Source organism: Dendrobates tinctorius, unplaced genomic scaffold (genome assembly GCF_039654945.1).
Source record: "Dendrobates tinctorius isolate UK_male_01 unplaced genomic scaffold, ASM3965494v1 ptg000056l, whole genome shotgun sequence".
Taxonomy (NCBI): Eukaryota; Metazoa; Chordata; class Amphibia; order Anura; family Dendrobatidae; genus Dendrobates; species Dendrobates tinctorius.
In genome coordinates this window covers 11,380,656-11,404,539 of record NW_027361724.1, presented here as the reverse complement: position 1 = coordinate 11,404,539, position 23,884 = coordinate 11,380,656, and the positions used below count along the sequence as shown (strand labels likewise).

At 45.8% G+C, this 23,884-nt stretch overlaps 1 protein-coding gene across 2 annotated transcripts in view; it reads left to right on the top strand.

The window, feature by feature from the left end:
• Nucleotides 1–23,884, top strand: part of CERKL (CERK like autophagy regulator) — a 285,626-nt gene that overhangs the window by 193,464 nt on the left and 68,278 nt on the right. For both annotated transcript variants that reach the window (XM_073577491.1, XM_073577490.1), the window contains one exon: nt 10,797–10,860. In XM_073577491.1, coding sequence (XP_073433592.1) covers nt 10,797–10,860 — 64 coding nt within the window. The remainder of the gene's footprint in view (nt 1–10,796; nt 10,861–23,884) is intronic.

The following is a 23,884-nucleotide window of genomic DNA, read 5'->3' as shown; positions in this document are numbered from 1 at the left end:
GAGCAGCTACTGAAGTTTGGCACAAAAACCAAGTGTACAACTAGCTCACATTACTGCACTGGAGTAAATATGGGTGGAGTCTGCTGACATGGTGTGATGTCACTCCTCTCCTCCCCTTCTGGGTGTTTGCTAAGGGAGAAGAGAGGATGACATTTAGTAACACAGTGAGCAGCCATTTTGATGGTGCCTGCAAAGTTACTGACTGTCTTTGCATGCAAAGTCTGGATCAGAACAGGTCATCAATCAGCAGACATGTTTCCTGGATTTCTGTGGAGCAGACAAGCAGACGGTCCATCCATGTGTATAAAACACAGAGCTCAATGTACAATCCCTGGCACCGAACAGGGTGCCCCCCATAGACCAGCACACTGCTCTCCGGAAATACTCTGTGCTGCTGTCACCCTGCTCCTTCCACCATATATCAGGCCCCTGTCGCCTCGCTTTCACACATCGCCAGGACAGGATCTGAGGAGAGGAATGGGGTCTTCAGTCACTGAGGACGGCAGGCAGCAAGGATTCTGGGAGCAGGGTGACAGCAGCACAGAGTATTTCAGGAGAGCAGTGTGCTGGTCTATGGGGGGCACAGAGGGAGATATATGGTGGAGGAGCAGGGTGACAGCAGCACAGAGTATTTCAGGAGAGCAGTGTGCTGGTCTATGGGGGGCACAGAGGGAGATATATGGTGGAGGAGCAGGGTGACAGCAGCACAGAGTATTTCAGGAGAGTAGTATCACACGGGATAGGATTAGATACACAGCTCAGCAGTCAGTATCACACAGGATAGGATTAGATACACTGCTCAGCACACAGTGTCACACAGGAGTGGATTAGGTACACGGCTCAGCAGGCAGTATCACACAGGATAGGATTAGATACAACGCTCAACACACAGTATCACACAGGAGAGGATTAGATACACGGCTCAGCAGTCAGTATCACACAGGAGAGGATTAGATAGAGGGCTCAGCACACAGTATCACACAGGAGAGGATTAGATAGAGGGCTCAGCAGTCAGTATCACACAGGAGAGGATTAGATACACGGCTCAGCAGTCAGTATCACACAGGATAGGATTAGATACACAGCTCAGCAGTCAGTATCACACAGGAGAGGATCAGATGTCCAGCAGATTGCCAAGTGTTTTGAAACAGCAGGGAGCAGCTCCTCCTATGTTTTGCAAGAGCAGGGGCAGCAGCTGGCCATGTGTTTTGGAAAGAGCAGCTTGGTGTCCAGGAGCTCGTCCTGGTTCCTCTCCTACAGCTGGTATGTAAAACCAAAGGAAAAACAATGTATGTATATACCCTAATGAAAATCAATAAGTAAAAAAGCAAGTGCATTAAATAACATAGGGTACTTGGTAAGCACTATTTTGATCAAAAAAGTATAAAGCTGTCCCACCACGGCAAGGTGTACCCATTTGAGACAGTAACTACACTAACGGTTAAAACCTACCTAGTGTGAATAGTAGCAGAGTCTCTGGGTCCCAAACGGACACCCAGCTTCAGAGGGACTATAAGTGAACAACACAGCTCAGTAGAAAGGAGGCCACACCCTATTTGTACTGAATACAAAAATGCTGAAGAAAAAACAAAAAAACTGAACTGGAGTAGACTTGAATGACATGCATGATGTAAAAGCATGTTCACACTGGCCATAAGAGCAAGCAAAACCAAAGGAAAAACAATGTATGTATATACCCTAATGAAAATCAATAAGTAAAAAAGCAAGTGCATTAAATAACATAGAGTACTTGGTAAACACTATTTTGATCAAAAAAGTATAAAGCTGTCCCACCACGGCAAGGTGTACCCATTTGAGACAGTAACTACACTAACGGTTAAAACCTACCTAGTGTGAATAGTAGCAGAGTCTCTGGGTCCCAAACGGACACCCAGCTTCAGAGGGACTATAAGTGAACTACACAGCTCAGTAGAAAGGAGGCCACACCCTATTTGTACTGAATACAAAAATGCTGAAGAAAAAACAAAAAAACTGAACTGGAGTAGACTTGAATGACATGCATGATGTAAAAGCATGTTCACACTGGCCATAAGAGCAAGCAAAACCAAAGGAAAAACAATGTATGTATATACCCTAATGAAAATCAATAAATAAAAAAGCAAGTGCATTAAATAACATAGGGTACTTGGTAAACACTATTTTGATCAAAAAAGTATTAAGCTGTCCCACCACGGCAAGGTGTACCCATTTGAGACAGTAACTACACTAACGGTTAAAACCTACCTAGTGTGAATAGTAGCAGAGTCTCTGGGTCCCAAACGGACACCCAGCTTCAGAGGGACTATAAGTGAACTACACAGCTCAGTAGAAAGGAGGCCACAACCTATTTGTACTGAATACAAAAATGCTGAAGAAAAAACAAAAAAACTGAACTGGAGTAGACTTGAATGACATGCATGATGTAAAAGCATGTTCACACTGGCCATAAGAGCAAGCAAAACCAAAGGAAAAACAATGTATGTATATACCCTAATGAAAATCAATAAGTAAAAAAGCAAGTGCATTAAATAACATAGGGTACTTGGTAAACACTATTTTGATCAAAAAAGTATAAAGCTGTCCCACCACGGCAAGGTGTACCCATTTGAGACAGTAACTACACTAACGGTTAAAACCTACCTAGTGTGAATAGTAGCAGAGTCTCTGGGTCCCAAACGGACACCCAGCTTCAGAGGGACTATAAGTGAACTACACAGCTCAGTAGAAAGGAGGCCACACCCTATTTGTACTGAATACAAAAATGCTGAAGAAAAAACAAAAAAACTGAACTGGAGTAGACTTGAATGACATGCATGATGTAAAAGCATGTTCACACTGGCCATAAGAGCAAGCAAAACCAAAGGAAAAACAATGTATGTATATACCCTAATGAAAATCAATAAGTAAAAAAGCAAGTGCATTAAATAACATAGGGTACTTGGTAAACACTATTTTGATCAAAAAAGTATAAAGCTGTCCCACCACGGCAAGGTGTACCCATTTGAGACAGTAACTACACTAACGGTTAAAACCTACCTAGTGTGAATAGTAGCAGAGTCTCTGGGTCCCAAACGGACAACCAGCTTCAGAGTGTACATTAATGAGAAAAAAAAAAGAACTTTTTTGAATTTACCAAATGGCTGCAATGAAACAAATAGTGAAAAATGTAAAGAGGTCTGAATACTTTCTGTACCCACTGTACGATTGATTATATATCACTTGTAAAAAAAACAACAACTGTAAATGCCTCAGTGTCCACAGATAAGTATAACAGAGTGAGAGGTACCTGAATAAGAAACATAATAAAGCATCTAGAAAAACATATACATATTTTTTAGAATTTATAGAACTGATTTTTTTTCATTTTTTTATATAGTTAACATCATGTATTATGTATTTTATTTGTAGGTTTAAAATATTGTCCAAATCCCTTGAAATTCAATTTGGGCAGATTTACTAAGTTGAAAGGGAAATATTCAATCTACATTAAATAGAGTTGAAGAAACTCAAATTTGCAGGGAAAAGGTTAAATAAATAATACATTTTTATCCGAACCTCCACATACCTGTCTTACCAACGCTGCTTCCCACCTGGTCCATCGATTCTTTACCAAAAGAGTGTTGCTCACAGGGTAATAATGTAGAATACCCTAAAGACACTCCCCCAAGGATCCTGAGAGCCATATTTCTGGAACTGTATGGTGGATTTAAAGAAAATAAAAAGAATACTCATGGGAGCGGTAAAAATACAATATGAGCAAAAAACGAGTCACTTTTAACCTAGCGACTGGGCTTCTTTAATAAATAAGGCCAATTGTGAGTAATTTATAAATAGAAGGGACAATCCATAGTAACTATTAAGATCTTTGCTTTAGGCTGTGTTCACATCTGTATTGGAGGCACCGTTAGGAGCCTCAGTGGCAGAATTTATCAAAAATTGTCAAAACTATATTTTATGGAAAAGTGAATGATGCCATTAAGGAATCCAAATAGACCCTATGATAGTTAGTAGGGTCAACTGGATGTCATATTTGTAACAATTTTCATTAGTGACCTTATGTTGATTTTTGAGAAACAGAATGGTTTAACATGGCCATAAAGCTAAATTAAGAAAAAAAAGAAAATTCTCAAATTGTTGCCATGAAACAGAAGCAGGATAATCCTTCTTCATAAAATGCAGAGGAACAAGGCGAAGAGGAAGACCAGCAACCTGATGACTTGATACTATAAAGATAATGGTGGAGAAGACCCTGGTGGATCCATTTAGACTTGCAGAAGATCGATCCTCCTACCGATCGTTCATCCTTAAAGGGAAGGTGACATCCAAAAAAATTTTTTTCAGCAATTGAAAAAATGTAAAGAATTAATGTTTACATTTTCTTAAAAAATATTATCATTTGTTTTTAATTTTGTAAAATATGAAAAATTATTTTAAAAAGTTTGGCATTTCCACTTGTTAACACTAGGGGGAGCAGCTACTGAAGTTTGGCACAAAAACCAAGTGTACAACTAGCTCACATTACTGCACTGGAGTAAATATGGGCGGAGTCTGCTGACATGGGTGTGATGTCACTCCTCTCCTCCCCTTCTGGGTGTTTGCTAAGGGAGAAGAGAGGATGACATTTAGTAACACAGTGAGCAGCCATTTTGATGGTGCCTGCAAAGTTACTGACTGTCTTTGCATGCAAAGTCTGGATCAGAACAGGTCATCAATCAGCAGACATGTTTCCTGGATTTCTGTGGAGCAGACAAGCAGACGGTCCATCCATGTGTATAAAACACAGAGCTCAATGTACAATCCCTGGCACCGAACAGGGTGCCCCCCATAGACCAGCACACTGCTCTCCGGAAATACTCTGTGCTGCTGTCACCCTGCTCCTTCCACCATATATCAGGCCCCTGTCGCCTCGCTTTCACACATCACCAGGACAGGATCTGAGGAGAGGAATGGGGTCTTCGGTCACTGAGGACGGCAGGCAGCAAGGATTCTGGGAGCAGGGTGACAGCAGCACAGAGTATTTCAGGAGAGCAGTGTGCTGGTCTATGGGGGGCACAGAGGGAGATATATGGTGGAGGAGCAGGGTGACAGCAGCACAGAGTATTTCAGGAGAGCAGTGTGCTGGTCTATGGGGGGCACAGAGGGAGATATATGGTGGAGGAGCAGGGTGACAGCAGCACAGAGTATTTCAGGAGAGTAGTATCACACGGGATAGGATTAGATACACAGCTCAGCAGTCAGTATCACACAGGATAGGATTAGATACACTGCTCAGCACACAGTGTCACACAGGAGTGGATTAGGTACACGGCTCAGCAGGCAGTATCACACAGGATAGGATTAGATATAACGCTCAACACACAGTATCACACAGGAGAGGATTAGATACACGGCTCAGCAGTCAGTATCACACAGGAGAGGATTAGATAGAGGGCTCAGCACCCAGTATCACACAGGAGAGGATTAGATAGAGGGCTCAGCAGTCAGTATCACACAGGAGAGGATTAGATACACGGCTCAGCAGTCAGTATCACACAGGATAGGATTAGATACACAGCTCAGCAGTCAGTATCACACAGGAGAGGATCAGATGTCCAGCAGATTGCCAAGTGTTTTGAAACAGCAGGGAGCAGCTCCTCCTATGTTTTGCAAGAGCAGGGGCAGCAGCTGGCCATGTGTTTTGGAAAGAGCAGCTTGGTGTCCAGGAGCTCGTCCTGGTTCCTCTCCTACAGCTGGTATGTGCAGAGAGAACAGCCAAGCCCTGTTATGGTGGAACAGTACAGCATCCAGGGCTTGCAATAGAGTGTAAATGAAGCTAAAAAGAAGCACTGGGCTCTAATAAGATGGTGCCTGGCCACACCTACAACTGTGAATTGAACTGCCCACAGAGGCGTGGCCAGTTCACTCCTGATGCAGCAGCAATGAAAGAGATAGGGTCGGCAGCCGACTATTGTCTCTTATGCCCAGGGACTGCAGTAAATGAGCATGGAAAGTGTCGTTCAGCAGCCAGAAAGGTAAGATAGCAGCCCCCAGTGGCTGCATTACTACAGAAAAAAAAAATCCATACACACCACTGAGTCAAGCTTAGGGGACAATATCTTTTTATACTATTTTCTTCTTTACATTAAATTATGAAAAAACATGGCACCTTCCCTTTAAAGTCACCATAGCTCAAAATTGAACCAAAGTCTGCTATATAATAATAATATAATTTTATATATGTTTTACTTTCTATGACTATAATGATCGCAGACAGTTTCTGTATAAGTCTTATGAAAAAATATATTTTTCATTTAAAGGGAAGGTGCCGTGTTTTTTCATAATTTAATGTAAAAAAGAAAAAAGTATAAAAGGATATTGTTCCCTAAGCTTGACTCAGTGGTGTGTATGGTTTTTTTTTTTTTACTATATTAATGCAGCCACTGGGAGCTGCAATCTTACCTCTCTGGCTGCTGAACGACACTTTCCATGCTCATTAAAGGCAGTCCCTGGGCATAAGACATAACGGACGGCTCCCGACCCTATCTCTATCATTGCAGCAGCATCAGGAGTGAACTGGGCATGCCTCTGTGGGCAGCTCAATTCACAGCTGTAGGTGTGGCCAGGCGCCATCTTATTAGAGCCCAGTGCTTTCCTTTAGCTCCATTTACACTCTATTGCAAGCACTGTTATCACTGATGCTGTACTGTTCCAGCATAACAGGGGTTGGATGTTCACTCTGCACATACCAGCTGCAGGAGAGAACCCAGGATGAGCTCCTGGAGACCGAGCTGCTCTTTCCAAAACACCCGACCAGCTGCTGCCCCTGCAAAACATAGGAGGAGCTGCTCTCTGCTGTTTCAAAACACTTGGCAATCTGCTGGACATCTAATCCTCTCCTGTGTGATACTGACTGCTGAGCCGTGTATCTAATCCTATCCTGTGTGATACTGACTGCTGAGCTGTATATCTAATCCTATCCTGTGTGATACTGACTGCTGAGCTGCGTATCTAATCCTATCCTGTGTGATACTGTCTGCTGAGCCATGTATCTAATCCTATCCTGTGTGATACAGTCTACTGATCCGTGTATCTAATCCTATCCTGTGTGATACAGTCTGCTGATCCGTGTATCTAATCCTATCCCGTGTGATACAGTCTGCTGATCCGTGTATCTAATCCTATCCCGTGTGATACTGTCTGCTGAGCCGTGTATCTAATCCTATCCTGTGTGATACTGTCTGCTGAGCCGTGTATCTAATCCTATCCTGTATGATAGTCTGCTGATCCGTGTCTCTAATCCTCTCCTGTGTGTTACTGTCTGCTGATCCGTGTATCTAATCCTATCCTGTATGATAGTCTGCTGATCCGTGTATCTAATCCTCTCCTGTGTGATACTGTCTGCTGATCCGTGTATCTAATCCTATCCCATGTGATACTGTCTGTTGAGCTGTGTATCTAATCCTATCCTGTGTGATACTGACAGCTGAGCCATGTATCTAATCCTCTCCTGTGTGATACTGTCTGCTGAGCCGTGTATCTAATCCTATCCTGTGTGATACAGTCTGCTCATCTGTGTATCTAATCCTATCCTGTGTGATGCAGTCTGCTGAGCCGTGTATCTAATCCTATCCTGTGTGATACTGACAGCTGAGCCGTGTATCTAATCCTATCCTGTGTGATAGTCTGCTGAGCTGTGTATCTAATCCTATCCTGTGTGATACTGACTGCTGAGCCGTGTATCTAATCCTATCCTGTGTGATACTGTCTGCTGAGCTGTGTATCTAATCCTATCCTGTGTGATACTGACTGCTGAGCTGTGTATCTAATCCTATCCTGTGTGATACAGTCTGCTGAGCCGTGTATCTAATCCTATCCTGTGTGATACTGACAGCTGAGCCATGTATCTAATCCTCTCCTGTGTGATACTGTCTGCTGAGCCGTGTATCTAATCCTATCCTGTGTGATACAGTCTGCTTATCTGTGTATCTAATCCTATCCTGTGTGATGCAGTCTGCTGAGCCATGTATCTAATCCTATCCTGTGTGATACTGACAGCTGAGCCGTGTATCTAATCCTATCCTGTGTGATAGTCTGCTGAGCTGTGTATCTAATCCTATCCTGTGTGATACTGACTGCTGAGCCGTGTATCTAATCCTATCCTGTGTGATACTGTCTGCTGAGCTGTGTATCTAATCCTATCCTGTGTGATACTGACTGCTGAGCTGTGTATCTAATCCTATCCTGTGTGATACAGTCTGCTGAGCCGTGTATCTAATCCTATCCCGTGTGATACTGCTCTCCTAAAATACTCTGTGCTGCTGTCACCCTGCTGGTTTTATGTGTGATCTACATTGTGGTATTGTGTGAAGTATATGGCGGTATTACGTGTGAAGTATATGGCGGTATTATGTGAGAACACTATGGCAGTAATATCTGCTAAAAGGGGACCCATTCTAGGGTGGTTCTGGCTGAGCACCTGCACACGGGTCAGGGGTAATAGTTAGGTGCAGTCAGGGGAGGGCTGGTGAGGCAGCTGAAGAGTGGGGTCTCATTTTTATCGGTACTGAATGTCTCCATTTCCCCCCAGCCTGCTTCCCAGCATCACCCCGGACTGTGCCTGTCGCCTCGCTTTCACACATCGCCAGGACAGGATCTGAGGAGGGGAATGGGGTCTTTGCATGCAAAGTCTGGATCAGAACAGGCCATCAATCAGCAGAAATGTTTCCTGGATTTCTGTGGTGCTGTCACCCTGCTCCTCCCCCATATATCTCCCTCTGTGCCCCCCATAGACCAGCACACTGCTCTCCTGAAATACTCTGTGCTGCTGTCACCCTGCTCCCAGAATCCTTGCTGCCTGCCATCCTCGGTGACCGAAGACCCCATTCCTCTCCTCAGATCCTGTCCTGGCGATGTGTGAAAGCGAGGAGACAGGGGCCTGATGTATGGTGGAAGGAGCAGGGCGACAGCAGCACAGAGTATTTCAGGAGAGCAGTGTGCTGGTCTATGGGGGGCACCCTGTTCAGTGCCAGGGATTGTACATAGAGCGCTGTGTTTTATACACATGGATGGACCGTCTGCTTGTCTGCTCCACAGAAATCCAGGAAACATTTCTTCTGATTGATGGCCTGTTGTGATCCAGACTTTGCATGCAAAGACAGTCAGTAACTTTGCAGGCCCCATCAAAATGGCTGCTCACTGTGTTCCTAGATGTCATCCTCTCTTTTCCCTTAGCAAACACCCAGAAGGGGAGGAGAGGAGTGACACCACACCCATGTCAGAAGATTCCGCCCATAATTACTGCAGGGCAGTAATGTGAGCAAGTTGTACACTAGGTTTTTGTGCCAAATTTCAGTAGCTGCACCCCCTAGTGTTAACAAGTGGAAATGCCAAACGTTTTAAAATTATTTTTCACATTTTGCAAAATTAAAAACAAATGATAATATATTTTAAGAACATGTAAACATTAATTCATTACATTTTTTCAATTGCTGACAAAAAATTTTTTGGATGGCACCTTCCCTTTAAATAATTCAAACACACACACAAAAAAAGAAATTAAGGCAAAATTTAAAAAAAATGAAAATAATGCAAAAATGGCCCTTTCAAAGGGTGGAAAATAATAATGATAAATGAATAAATAGTAATACATCTGATATTTGAGCCTATTTGAGTGTATCATTGCCTTTAACGGTGGGTCCCAGTTTCACTATACATACATTCTTTTTTTTATTTTAATCAAATTACTGTGTTACCCTGTCTAGAATACCAAAAAGCCCCGTAACTCATTCTTATACCAGACCTCAGCCATGAACAGACAGGCATGAAAAATTTATGTAATCTTGCATATAACGATGCACATTCTTACACAAAACATCCATCTGTAAGTGTCATGTCAGTCAAGAGGAATCTTTGATGGTTGGTTACAGCTGTGGAGCCTCTTCTGGCATTGCCGCCCTACAAAATGCTAAACGTGGTTGCGCTGCTCTCTGCCATCTGCAGCTTGGCTTTTCCGTTTTGCTCTGGCATTTTATATGATACACAGGGCATCACGAGAGGCTCGGATGACAATGTAAAGTGACAGATTCATTTCCTCCGGAGGGTACAGATTCTGGTATGTTCTTATGCCACCCTTCTTTTTGTGCTTTATTGCAAAGTTACTGGTATTTGGCTTTTTTAAAAATTCTTCTGTACTTGTTCTTTACCAGGTTTTCTAGACAACACTGGATATTAATAATCAATTAATTGCTCAGTTTCTCAAGATTTATTAATCATTAAAATATGCAATTGACTATTAAAATGTATTCTACCAATCCTCATGTTCTGAGGCAGCCAGATATTGCTGTTCAGAATTTAGTCCTCCTCTTTCCCGTATCAATATGGCCGACTAAGATTAAACGGTGCCCCATGCAGAATCTTCTATTGATATCCCCCCTTATGGTTTCCCCTTTAGTGCCTGAATAATACAGTCATACCGGTTTAGGCACCAAGTATAAGATTTAAAATATATTGGTAGGCACGGAACCTGCATTATCATTGTATTTTGGAAGGATTTGTAGAGAGACAACCATTTGATAAGGGAAATGGTAACGTCCAGTTGCCAATTTATTCATGAATTTCTAGGAGGAATATAGTCCAGATTTTTTTTATTCCAGAAACAAGATTTTATGCATTTTAAAATAGATTTAAGGTGTTGACCTATTTTGCATAACTATATAAAAAAAATATATATATTTTTTCCTATAATCCACTTATGGCATACACTGGGAATGTATACATATAAATTTTAATGTTTTTTTTTCTTTCTTTTTTTCTTATAGAAACTAACTATAAAGGGCATGCTCTTACATTGCTTAAAGAATGTGAACTCCGGGAGTTTGATGGGTATGCTCTTTATCTACTAAAGTTTGCATAATTTAATCTGTAGTTTGGTAGTACAGTATATATGTGTATCCAGTGTAAGCTTTGCAGACCTTGAGAAAGTAAACTGAAATGTATAAAATCTAAAGAGTAGCGACAATATCACTGGTGCTCTCAGTCAATACTTGGAACTGGATTAACAGGCAGTGACCATCGGCAGCAGTCACCTGAGATTGTTCATATCAGGCACCTGGCGGGAGACATGGGGCTGAAAGCAGAGGAACGGGGACGATCTGGGAGATTAGTGTACATTTTTTAAAATGTTGTGCAGTATTGTGGAGCAAATAATAAATGATTGTCCAGCTCTTGCTCTACGTTTATTGTGTAGACCAGGAACCAGGTAAGCTCTAAGCCAGTGTTCCCCAACTTCAGTTCTCGAGAGCCACCAACGGTTCATGTTTTCAGAATTTCCTTAGTATGGCCCAGGTGATAATTGCAGTACCTACACAGGGAATAATTCCATCACCTGAGCAATACTAATGAAATCCTGAAACCATGACCTGTTGGTGGCTCTTGAGGACTTGAGTTGGGGAATACTGCTCTAAGCCTACACACAAAAGATGTTTGTAGGGTTACATTAACCTGGCAAAGGCCAGGGGCATATATAAAGCTCATTGGGGTCATAATGAAAGTCCTGTCCTGTCCTGTCCCCTTCCCCCTCACACACTCTCCACGACAAAAAAAAATAGCAGAATAGGGGGATCACAGAAAGGGATACCTTCCAACATTTGAAGACCGGGAGAGGTACATGTATTGTGACATGAGCATAACAATTTGCCCCTACTGAAAATCCTTAGTGTTCTCAGCTACTACCATCTACCTTACATAGCCTCCATAGAGTATGATGCCCTTAAAATGCCCCGCACCCCAACACACAGTATGATTCCCCACTGTGAATTCCTTACACAAGTTGCCCATAAAGTATCCCCTACATGCCCAGCATGATGACCCCACAGTACCCTCTGCAAAGTATGATGATCTACAGTACACCCAACACATTATGATGCTGCCACAGTGCCCATAACACAGTATGATTGTATGTGGGGCAATTTTCCTTTAAATTGCCCTCCACTTAGCATGATGTCCCCATAGTTCCCCTTCATACAAAATTATACCCCAAAGTCATCATACCCACAGTGTGATCCCCCACAACTCCCCACCCAGTATCATATCCCCAAAAGTCCCAAACACAGTATAATGACGCCCACACACAATTTAATGCTTCCACAGTTCCCCCCAAAGTGTGATACCCAACAGCCCCCACACAGTATATCTCCTCCACAGTATGATGCCACAACCCCACACACAGTATAATGGTCTCCAAATGAGGAATGATGTCCCACAGCCCTCCAGTCATACTATTCACAGTATGATGTCCCAGAGCTTCCCACACACAGTATTATTGCTCCACAGCCCCCCTCCCCACACATACACAGTATGATGATGTGGCGCCCCCAGGAGTATGGTCGCCACAGTGGCTTTGCCTTCCTCCAGGGGAGGGTAATGCCAGGCTTGGAGGCAATGATGGGTCTCTCTTGCAGTCAATCCATAAATGCAACACAGTTCCACTCCGGGCCAGCAGGGTGAACTCTGAACCAGGATTAAGGGGAGGAGTGCCCTCTGAGGGCCAGGAGGAGGGGAGAGTTAGTTAGTCTGCAGAGGGTGAAGTGTGCAGACGTGGAGAGAGAAGCTGGAGGTTGAGCTAGGAAGGAGAGCTCCCTCAGCTTGAGAGCGCACGAACTGGAGCCTGGTCTCCACGGCTGTATGGATACTAACGGTCCTACAGCAGATGCCAGAGGAGTAGGAGGCTGTAAATGCCCTACTTCCATCTAAGACTTGAGGCACAACAGCAGCTTGGATAGAGAGCCAGGACTCAGAAAGAGAGGAGTCCCCGAGTGAGGCTACAGCTGTCTGCCGTAACTTAGTACTGGAGTGCTTCATTCAAACCAGCGTTAGGAAGGAGACTGCACAGCCCGTCTGCTGAGAGAGAATCCCTGAGTTGCTTCCAGGCTAGCCTGCTCCGTTACCATCTGTAATCAGGACCCTGGACTGCAGTTATCAAGTAAAGGTACAGAAATTGCACCCCTCTGTGTCTTGTCTGCTTCCTACCCTTACGGCACTGCTACATCACCGTGCCATCCACCTCTACACTGCCCTGGGACTATAGCTTCACCTGTGGGCAGCTTTTACACCCTTGCTGCACCCTAGCATCAGTCCCAGCGGATCTGCATGCAGCGTCGGCTTAACACCTCTCTTGCCGAACACCACAGGTGGCGTCATGAACTATTCCATTCCATTAACTACATTCCCCCATTACTTGGGCGCCCAATGCCACGGTCCGGGTCACCGCTGCTGTGACACTGTTACAGTGTAGAGGAAAATAAAGATGCACCTGGAAGTGGACCCTCTGGGTCATGACTCCAGAGCCCCCGAAGGCGAGTGCCCAGGTGAGGACCACCCCCTATACAGGGAGTGTTAGGGACAGACCTCCAGGGGATAGAGCCGCAATTGCCGGAACCAAAGGGAGGACTGAGGCAAATAGAAGGAAGGCACTGATGTGGATGATAAGCGGCGCACCGGGCAAGGCAGAGACCCAGTGGGGTATAGGACCGGAGCACCAGGGGAGCACAGGACTGGAGGCTGTAAAGGCAGAGAAGCACAACAATGTACAAAGTGTAAGACGGCAGACAACCGAGATGGAGAGGGGAGAGCAAGAGGCAGGACAGAGGAGGGAAAGCCCTAGGGAGACTGGGAGGGCAGAGTACAGGAGAGGCAGACTGAGAACAACCAGGCAGCGGACAAGGGAGAACCAAGACACGATCTCAGCACAGACAGAGTATGAGAGGGGGCCTGCGGATACAGTGAGCACCGAAGCAGACAGCGTCACCGCATGAGATAATCAGGCGTCTTACCTGAGCAGGCGCCGGGCATATGTAGCGGTGGGCGCCGCCATGTTGGGGGCAGGGCTAGCGCATCACATTTACCCAGGAGGCTGCGCACTGTGAGCTCGCACCCGACGCCGAGGGAGCCGGAGGCCGGGCGCAGGGACGCGCTGAGATGCAGGAGCGCGCCGGACAGAGCGCGCAGAGAGGTAAGCAGGAGCAGGGGCCAGTATCGTGACAGTACCCCCTCTTTACGCCCCCTCCTCCTAATGTTGGAGAGGAACCATCTCATGATGCGGGGAGCATCGATATTCTCCTGGGGTTCCCATGATCTCTCTTCGGGACCAAAGCCCTTCCAATCAACCAAAAACAGAGTTTTTCCTCTAACAGTCTTCCTAGCCAAAATATCCCGCACCTCAAAGGTGTTATCTGAGCTACCAGGTTGGGAGGTTTGAGAAGGTGCAGAATGAAAGTGGTTAAACACGACCGCTTTAAGGAGAGACACATGGAAGGTGTTGGGAATCTTTAGTGAGGCGGGTAATCTCAACTTGTAGGCCACGTTGTTGATTCGGCTTAAGACCTCAAAGGGACCAATGTAACGTGGACCTAATTTGTAGGAGGGGATTTTCAACCTAATATATTGGGAGGCTAACCAAACCTTATCCCCAGGGCGAAACGGGGAAACGTCTTGCCGTCTCTTGTCGGCAAACCGTTTCATTCTGAGGCTGGCACTCTCAAGAGCCACTTTGGTCTCCCGCCAAATCTGAGAGAAGTCTATGGACAAGGAATCTGCTGCCGGCACACCCGAGGTGGGGGACATGGGAAGAGGAATGCCGGGGTGTTGACCAAAAACCACAAAAAAGGGAGATTTGGAGGAGGCTTCACTTGGATGATTGTTGTAGGCGAATTCCACCCATGGAAGGAGAGAGACCCAGTCGTCTTGATGAGCACTGGAAAAATGCCGAAGGTAAGATGTTAAGGCTTGGTTGACTCGTTCGACTTGACCATTCGACTGAGGGTGATAGGCTGAGGAGAAATCCAATGTTATCTTCAGTAATCCGCAGAGAGCTCGCCAAAAACGAGAGGTAAACTGGACTCCACGATCCGAGACAATATGTTGAGGAAAACCATGAAGGCGAAAAATGTGAAGCAAAAAGATCTTTGCCAACTCGGGAGCGGTAGGTAAACCAGGCAGAGCGATGAAGTGGGCCATTTTGGAAAATCGATCCACGACCACCAGTATCACAGTACATCTAGACGAAGGAGGCAAGTCAGTGACGAAATCCATGGTAATATGAGTCCATGGGTTTGCAGGTACTGGTAACAGATGCAGGAGTCCCGCAGGAGCATGCCGAGGAACTTTGTTCCGGGCGCAGGAAGGACAGGAGACAATGAAGCCTTGAACATCCTTGTGAAGCGAAGGCCACCAGTAATGGCGGGAGACAAGCAAGAGAGTCTTGTTAATTCCAGCATGTCCAGAGAATATGGAAGAGTGACTCCAGCGTAGAACTTTTAGTCTATCTCCACTCCGAACAAAGGTCTTACCAGATGGTGGGGAGACCAGGCTTATTGGAGCCACGGTAAGGATCTTGGCAGGGTCAATAAGATGGTTTGGACCCTCCTCTTTGTCAACAGACAGGAAGGACCGTGAAAGTGCATCCGCCTTGACGTTCTTCTCCCCGGTTCGGAAGTGGAGTTCAAAGTCAAATCTTTCAAAAAACAGTGACCATCTGGCCTGTCGAGGGTTGAGCCTCTGGGCGGACTGAAGATAGGCCAAATTCTTGTGATCCGTAAAAATGATGAACGGATGGAGAGCACCCTCGAGAAGATGGCGCCATTCCTCAAGAGCCATCTTCATGGCCAGGAGTTCTCTGTCTCCAACGGCATAGTTACGTTCGGGAGCAGAGAAAGCCTTAGAAAAGAATCCGCAGGTAAGAGTGCAGCCAGAGGAGGATTTCTGCAGGAGAACTGCTTCAGCTCCCACCGAGGATGCGTCCACCTCGAGGATGAATGGCCTGCTGGCATCTGGGCGATGAACTCCCGGAGACTTAGCAAATTTTTGCTTCAGGGCCATGAAGGCAGCCTCTGCTTCAAAGGGCCAATGATTGGGATCGGCCCCTTTACAGACAAGAGCTGAGATGGGTTTAGACAAAGAAGAGAAATGAGGGATAAATTGCCTATAATAATTGGCAAAACCCAAAAACCGCTGAATTGCCTTGACTCCGGAGGGACGTGGCCAATTGAGAACTGCCGAGACCTTCTCAGGATCCATCTCTAGTCCTGAGTTCGAAACGATGAAACCAAGAAAAGGCAATGAAGTTTGTTCAAAGAGGCATTTCTCTAACTTGGCAAAAAGATGGTTCTCTCTGAGACGTAGTAGGACTTGGAGGATGTCTCGGCGATGTGTGGCCAGGTCAGGAGAGAAGACCAAGATGTCGTCTAGGTAGACTACGACACAAGAGTAGAGAAGATCTCGAAAAACATCATTAACGAGTTCTTGGAATACTGCAGGTGCGTTGCAAAGCCCAAAGGGCATAACCAAATACTCGTAGTGTCCATCACGCGTGTTAAACGCAGTCTTCCACTCGTCCCTGGAGCATATGCGAACCAGATTATAGGCCCCTCGGAGATCAAGCTTGGTGAATACACGCGCCCCCTTCAAGCGATCAAAAAGTTCAGAGATGAGTGGTAGTGGATATTTATTCTTCACCGTGATACGATTCAAGCCACGATAATCGATGCACGGGCGCACGGACCCATCTTTCTTTTTTTACGAAAAAGAAGCCTGCTCCTGCAGGGGACGAGGACTTCCGAATGAAGCCCCTAGCCAAGTTGTCCTGGATGTATTCAGACATGGCTTGGGTCTCTGCCGGAGAGAGAGGATAAATCCTACCACGAGGTGGAATGGAACCGGGAACAAGCTCGATGGGGCAGTCGTAGGGACGGTGCGGAGGAAGAGTCTCAGCCTCTTTCTTGTCAAAAACATCCAAAAAAATCATGGTACACCGATGGCAATCCATAGGGGACAAGGGAAGGATGGGGGTCACCTATGGGACGCACTGACAGCAGACACCGAGCCCGACAAGACTCCCCCCAGCGCAAAACGTTACCATTATGCCAATCTAAGATGGGCTCGTGGAGCCGCAGCCAGGGAAGACCAAGCAAGATAGGGTGAGAAATGCCTGCTAAGACATAAAACGTAATCTTCTCCTTGTGCAGCGCCTCTACCTGCAACTCCACTTCATGAGTAACTAGAGTGACAGTCTCTAGCAGTGGTCGACCATCTACGGAGGCGAGAACTTGCCATTTTTGGAAGGCCCTCATGGGCACAGAAAACGTATTAACCTCCTCTAGCCTGATAAAATTCCCGGCGGCACCCGAGTCCACATAGGCCACCAGGGAAGCCCGCTTCCCACCAACATGCAAGAGGACAGACAAAGTGAGAGGGAGAGAGGTATCATATACACCTAGGGAGGCCTCTCTTACCTGGCCTAGGAGAAGTTTTTCAGCTGTTCTGGACAAGCTCGGACAAGATCGGACCCGCTACCGCAGTAGAAACACTGACCGTGGAGGCTCCTCTCCCTACGACGCTGGTCAGAGAGCTTTAGGCGATCCACCTGCATTGGTTCGGGTGTCGGAGGTGAAGGGAGACTCCTAGGTCGAGGACTGGGTGGCCTGCGGACAGAGGAAAATGGACGAGAGACCCTTCTCTCCCTAGCACGTTCTTGAAAGCGGAGGTCAATACGCGTAGCTAACGAGATCAAATCCTCGAGAGCTGTTGGGGTGTCACGACCAGCGAGCTCATCCTTTATACGACTTGAGAGGCCTCGCCAGAAGGCACCCACCAGGGCCTCATTATTCCAACCTAAGTCTGAGGAAAGAGTCCTAAACTGGATAGCATACTGGCCCACAGTTAAGGAACCTTGACATAGGTTAAATAAAGCCTCAGTGGTGGAGGCTAAACGGCCCGGTTCGTCGAAAACTCGACGAAACGTATCCAGAAAAATGGAAAGCTGAGTAACTACCGGGTCATCACGTTCCCAGAGCGGGTTGACCCAAGCCAAAGCGTCCCCCTCAAGATAAGAAATGATGAAGGCCACTTTGGCTCGGTCAGTGGGGTACTGCTGGGGCAGCAATTCAAAATGGAGACGGCACTGATTTAAAAAACCCCGGCATAACTTGGCGTTTCCGCTATATCGGGGTTGTTTGGCCAACCGTGGAGGAGGATGGGAACCAGCGGCTGGAGGCGCAGATGCGGCCGAGTGCAAAGCGAGCAACCGACCGTCTACCATGTAGCTGTGAATATGCAACTGGGTGTCTCGCTGCTGCGCCAATTCCTGTTGCAAGCCAGCCAACTGGGTGGCGTTTCCAGGGTCAGAGGACTGGAGGGCGGACAGACGAGAGTCCATAGTTTTCATGAAGGACATCATGTGCGTCTGATTCTCCCAAAGGAAAACTAACTCTTTCTGGGCGGCCGTGGCTCCAGCGGGGTCCATGGCCTGATTATGCTGTTACGGTGTAGAGGAAAATAAAGATGCACCTGGAAGTGGACCCTCTGGGTCACGACTCCAGAGCCCTCGAAGGCGAGTGCCCAGGTGAGGACCACCCCCTATACAGGGAGTGTTAGGGACAGACCTCCAGGGGATAGAGCCGCAACTGCCGGAACCAAAGGGACGACTGAGGCAAATAGAAGGAAGGCACTGACGTGGATGATAAGCGGAGCACCAGGCAAGGCAGAGACCCAGTGGGGTATAGGACTGGAGGACCAGGGGAGCACAGGACTGGAGGCTGTAAAGGCAGAGAAGCACAACAATGTACAAAGTGTAAGACGGCAGACAACCGAGATGGAGAGGGGAGAGCAAGAGGCAGGACAGAGGAGGGAAAGCCCTAGGGAGACTGGGAGGGCAGAGTACAGGAGAGGCAGACTGAGAACAACCAGGCAGTGGACAAGGGAGAACCAAGACACGATCTCAGCACAGACAGAGTATGAGAGGGGGCCTGCGGACACAGTGAGCACCGAAGCAGACAGCGTCACCGCATGAGATAATCAGGCGTCTTACCTGAGCAGGCGCCGGGCATATGTAGCGGTGGGCGCCGCCATGTTGGGGGCGGGGCTAGCATGTCATATTTACCCAGGAGGCTGCGTGCTGTGACAGAGCACGCAGAGAGGTAAGCAGGAGCAGGGGCCAGTACCATGACAGACACATCCCACTGACACCGGCCCGGTACCGAGTACCCCACAGCCCTGGGAGGGCGACCCAATGACCTCACAGCTTCTCACACAGTATGGGGCTCCTACAATCCTCAACACAATAACATGGTCCCCACATCACTCCTGCAGTATAAGGTCTTCATCAGCTCTTGCCGACCACACGCACCCAGTACGAATCCCACACAGTCCTCCTCAAAGTATCATGACACCTACAATCCAGGAAAGGGAGTCAATTGGAAAAGAATATTGTTTAAGAGGTATGAGGGCACAGCAGACTTATTTGACTGGATTGGAGGTTGGTGATGGAAGGGGGTTGAACGAGACTTGATGGCTTGAGCAATGAGCTGGCAGGAGACAGGTCTATAGAAATTAATGTACAGGAGAGAGGTGGTGGGCAACGGGAGCTAGCGCTCTACAGATCATGGCTGGCCTCAATGAGCTCAATATATAGTAGCCACTACTCTGCTGCAATGGCCACTATTCTAAGCAATTAGCAGTACACAAAGTTAAAAAAAAGTCTGACAGTAAAACATCTATCTAACTATCTATCCAAAAAAGATGAAGGCCACACTCCAATAGTCCAAAATATAGTGGTTTATTGACTCATCATGTCAGGGCGACATTTCGTTCCAAGTGTGGAACTTTATCAAGTCACACTTGGAACGAAACCTCGCACTCACATGTTGGGTCTAATAACCCTTTTATTTATACTTTCGGAGTGATGCCTTCATCTTTTTTGTATATATTGTGGGTTGTTTTTTCCCAGTAGGCTTTGCACCCGCTTACAGTTGTGCTCAAAAGTTTACATACCGCGGCAGAAGTTTTGCTTTCTTGGCCTTTTTTCAGAGAATATGAATGATCTCACCAAAACTTTTTCTCCACTCATGGTTAATGGTTGTGTGAAGCCATTTATTGTCTAACTACTGTGTTTTCTCTTTTTAAATCAAACCCAAAACATTCAATTGACCCTGATCAAAAGTTTACATACCCTGGTGATTTTGGCCTGATATAACATGCACAGAAGTTGACACACATGGGTTTGAATGGCTACTAAAGATAACATCCTCACCTGTGACCTGTTTGTTTGTAATCAGTGTGTGTGCATAAAAGCTGAGTGAGTTTCTGGGATCCAGACAGACTCATGTATCTTTCATCCAGCCACTGACATTTCTGGATTATGAGTCATGGAGAAAACAAAAGAATTGTCATAGGATCTACCGGAAAACGTAGTTGAACTGTATAAAACGGGAAAGCGATACAAAAAGATATCTAGGGAATTGAAAATGCCAGTCAGCAACATTCAAACTGTGATTAACAAATGGAAAATCAGGGGCTCTGTAAAAACAAAAACATGGTCAGGTATACCAACAAAAATTTTGTCCACTACTGCAAGGAAAATTGTTCGGGATCCAAAGAAAAACCCACAAATAACTTCAGCTGAAATACTGGACTCTCTGAAAACTAGCGGTGTGGCTGTTTCAAGATGCACAATAGGGAGGCACTTCAAGAAAAATAGGCTGCATGGTCGAGTTGCTAGAAGAAAGCCATTACTGCACAAATGCCACAAAGTATCTTGCCTACAATACGCAAAACAGCACAGAGACAAGCCTCAAAACTTCTGGAACAAGGGAATTTGGAGTGATGAGTAGTGTTGAGCGATACCGTCCGATACTTAAAAGTATCGTATCGGATGGTATCGGCCGATCTAAAAAAAATATCGGGTATCGCCGATTCCGATACCGGAAGTCCCATTCAAGTCTATGGGACTTCCGGTATCGGAATAAGAAAAACCCTATTTTTGCCTTGTACAGCCTCTCTGGGGTCTGTACGGGCCTTTCGGGGGGCTGTGCCGGCCTGCCGGGGGGTCTGTGCAGGCTCCGGTAGTCTGTGCCGGCCTGCCGGGGGGCTGTGCCGGCCTGCCGGTGGTCTGTGCCGGCCTGCCGGTGGTCTGTGCAGGCTCCGGTGGTCTGTGCCGGCCAGCCTGGGGGCTGTGCCGGCCTGCCGGTGGTCTGTGCAGGCTCCGGGGGTCTGTGCAGGCATCGTCCGATGGGACTACAAGTCCCATCGGGCGATGCCTGCTACCATGACAGTGATTGACACATTAGCCAATGATGTGACAGTAGTAGTCCCATCATCCGGCTAATGTGTTGAATGTAAAAAAAAAAAAAAAAATTTACATGCTACATACATACAACATGCATACTACATATATACTACATGTAACGTACATACTACATACATGCTACATACTACATGCATGCTACATACATGCTACATACATGCTACATACATAATACATATATACTACATATATACTACATGCATGCAACATACATGCTACATACATGCTACATACATGCTACATACATACTACATACATACCACATGCATGCAACATGCATACTACATATATACTGCATATATACTACATGCATGCAACATACATATATACTACATACAATACATACATATAGACATACAGTACATATAACATAGAGTACATACTTACCGTCACTTGTCACTTTGATCCCCGAAGCCATTGTCACCTGAGGGATAAATATCAAAATAAAAAAACACCAATATACTTACCCCGATCCGCAGAAGTCCACGAGGGTCCCACGTCCATCTTGCGTGGAGAACAGCAGCATCAGCTGATGCTACCGTTCTCTACCAACTCCAGGAATGCAATGACGGAAGGTAGGTATCCTTCCGCACTGTATTCCTCCACCACTTTAAAAAAAAAAAAAAAAAAAAAAGTCCCTAGTCTCACTTTATGCCATTGCTGCGTGGGAAATTCCCACGCAGCAATGGCATAAAGTGAGACTAGGGACTTTTTTTTTTACAGTGGTGGAGGAATACAGTGCGGAAGGTTACCTACCTTCCGTCATTGTATTCCTGGAGCTGGTAGAGAACGGTAGCATCAGCTGATGCTGCTGTTCTCCACGCAAGATGGACGTGGGACCCTCGTGGACTTCTGCGGATCGGGCTAAGTATATTGGTGTTTTTTTATTTTGATATTTATCCCTCAGGTGACAATGGCTTCGGGGATCAAAGTGACAAGTGACGGTAAGTATGTACTCTATGTTATATGTACTGTATGTCTATATGTATGTATTGTATGTAGTATATATGTATGTTGCATGCATGTAGTATATATGCAATATATATGTAGTATGCATGTGGTATGTATGTAGTATGTATGTAGCATGTATGTAGCATGTATGTAGTATGTATGTAGTATGTATGTTGCATGTATGTAGCATGTATGTAGTATGTATGTTGCATGTATGTAGCATGTAGTGTGTATGTATGTAGCATGTATGTAGTATGTATGTTGCATGTATGTAGCATGTAGTGTGTATGTTGCATGTATGTAGCATGTATGTAGTATGTATGTTGCATGTATGTAGCATGTAGTGTGTATGTATGTAGCATGTATGTAGTATGTATGTTGCATGTATGTAGCATGTGGTGTGTATGTATGTAGCATGTATGTAGTATGTATGTTGCATGTATGTAGCATGTAGTGTGTATGTTGCATGTATGTAGCATGTAGTATATATGCAGTATGTATGTTACATGTAGTATATATAGTATATATGTAGTATGCATGTTGCATGCATGTAGTATATATGTTGTATGTATGTTGCATGCATGTACTATGTATGTAGTATGTATGTAGCATGTATGTAGTATGTAGCATGCATGTAGTATGTAGCATGTATGTAGTATGTATGTTACATGTAGTATATATAGTATATATGTAGTATGCATGTTGCATGCATGTAGTATATATGTTGTATGTATGTTGCATGCATGTAGTATATATGTATTATGTATGTAGTATGTATGTAGCATGTATGTAGTATGTAGCATGCATGTAGTATGTAGCATGTATGTAGTATGTATGTTACATGTAGTATATATGTAGCATGTATGTTACATGTAGTATGTATGTAGCATGCATGTAGTATGTAGCATGTATGTAGTATGCATGTTGCATGTAGTATATATGCAGTATGCATGTTGTATGTATGTAGCATGTAATTTTTTTTTTTTTTTTTTTTTTTTTTTTTACATTCAACACATTAGCCGGATGATGGGACTACTACTGTCCCGTCATTGGCTAATGTGTCAATCACTGTCATGGTAGCAGGCATCGCCCGATGGGACTTGTAGTCCCATCGGACGATGCCTGCACAGACCCCGGGAGCTTGCACAGACCACATGCATGTTGCATGTAGTATATATGTAGTATGCATGTTGTATGTATGTAGCATGTAAATTTTTTTTTTTTTTTATTTTTTTTTTTTTACATTCAACACATTAGCCGGATGATGGGACTACTACTGTCCCGTCATTGGCTAATGTGTCAATCACTGTCATGGTAGCAGGCATCGCCCGATGGGACTTGTAGTCCCATCGGACGATGCCTGCACAGACCACCGGAGCCTGCACAGACCACCGGCAGGCCGGCACAGCCCCCTGGCAGGCCGGCACAGACCACCGGAGCCTGCACAGACCACCGGCAGGCCGGCACAGCCCCCCGGCAGGCCGGCACAGCCCCCCGGAGCCTGCACAGACCACCGGCAGGCCGGCACAGCCCCCCGGCAGGCCGGCACAGACCCCCGGAGCCTGCACAGACCACCGGCAGGCCGGTACAGACCCCCGGACAGTCGGCACAGCCCCCCCGAAGGCCCGAACTGACGGCACATCATGATGCGCACAGACAGCGCATCATGATGACGTCATTTCGGCAGCCAATCAGAGCCACAAAAGTGGCTCATTGCATTTTGGACTTCCGATTCCGGTATCCGATACGAAAAAAGTATCGGTACTCGGTATCGGAATCGGCAAATATCGGCCGATACCCGATACTTGCGGTATCGGAAAG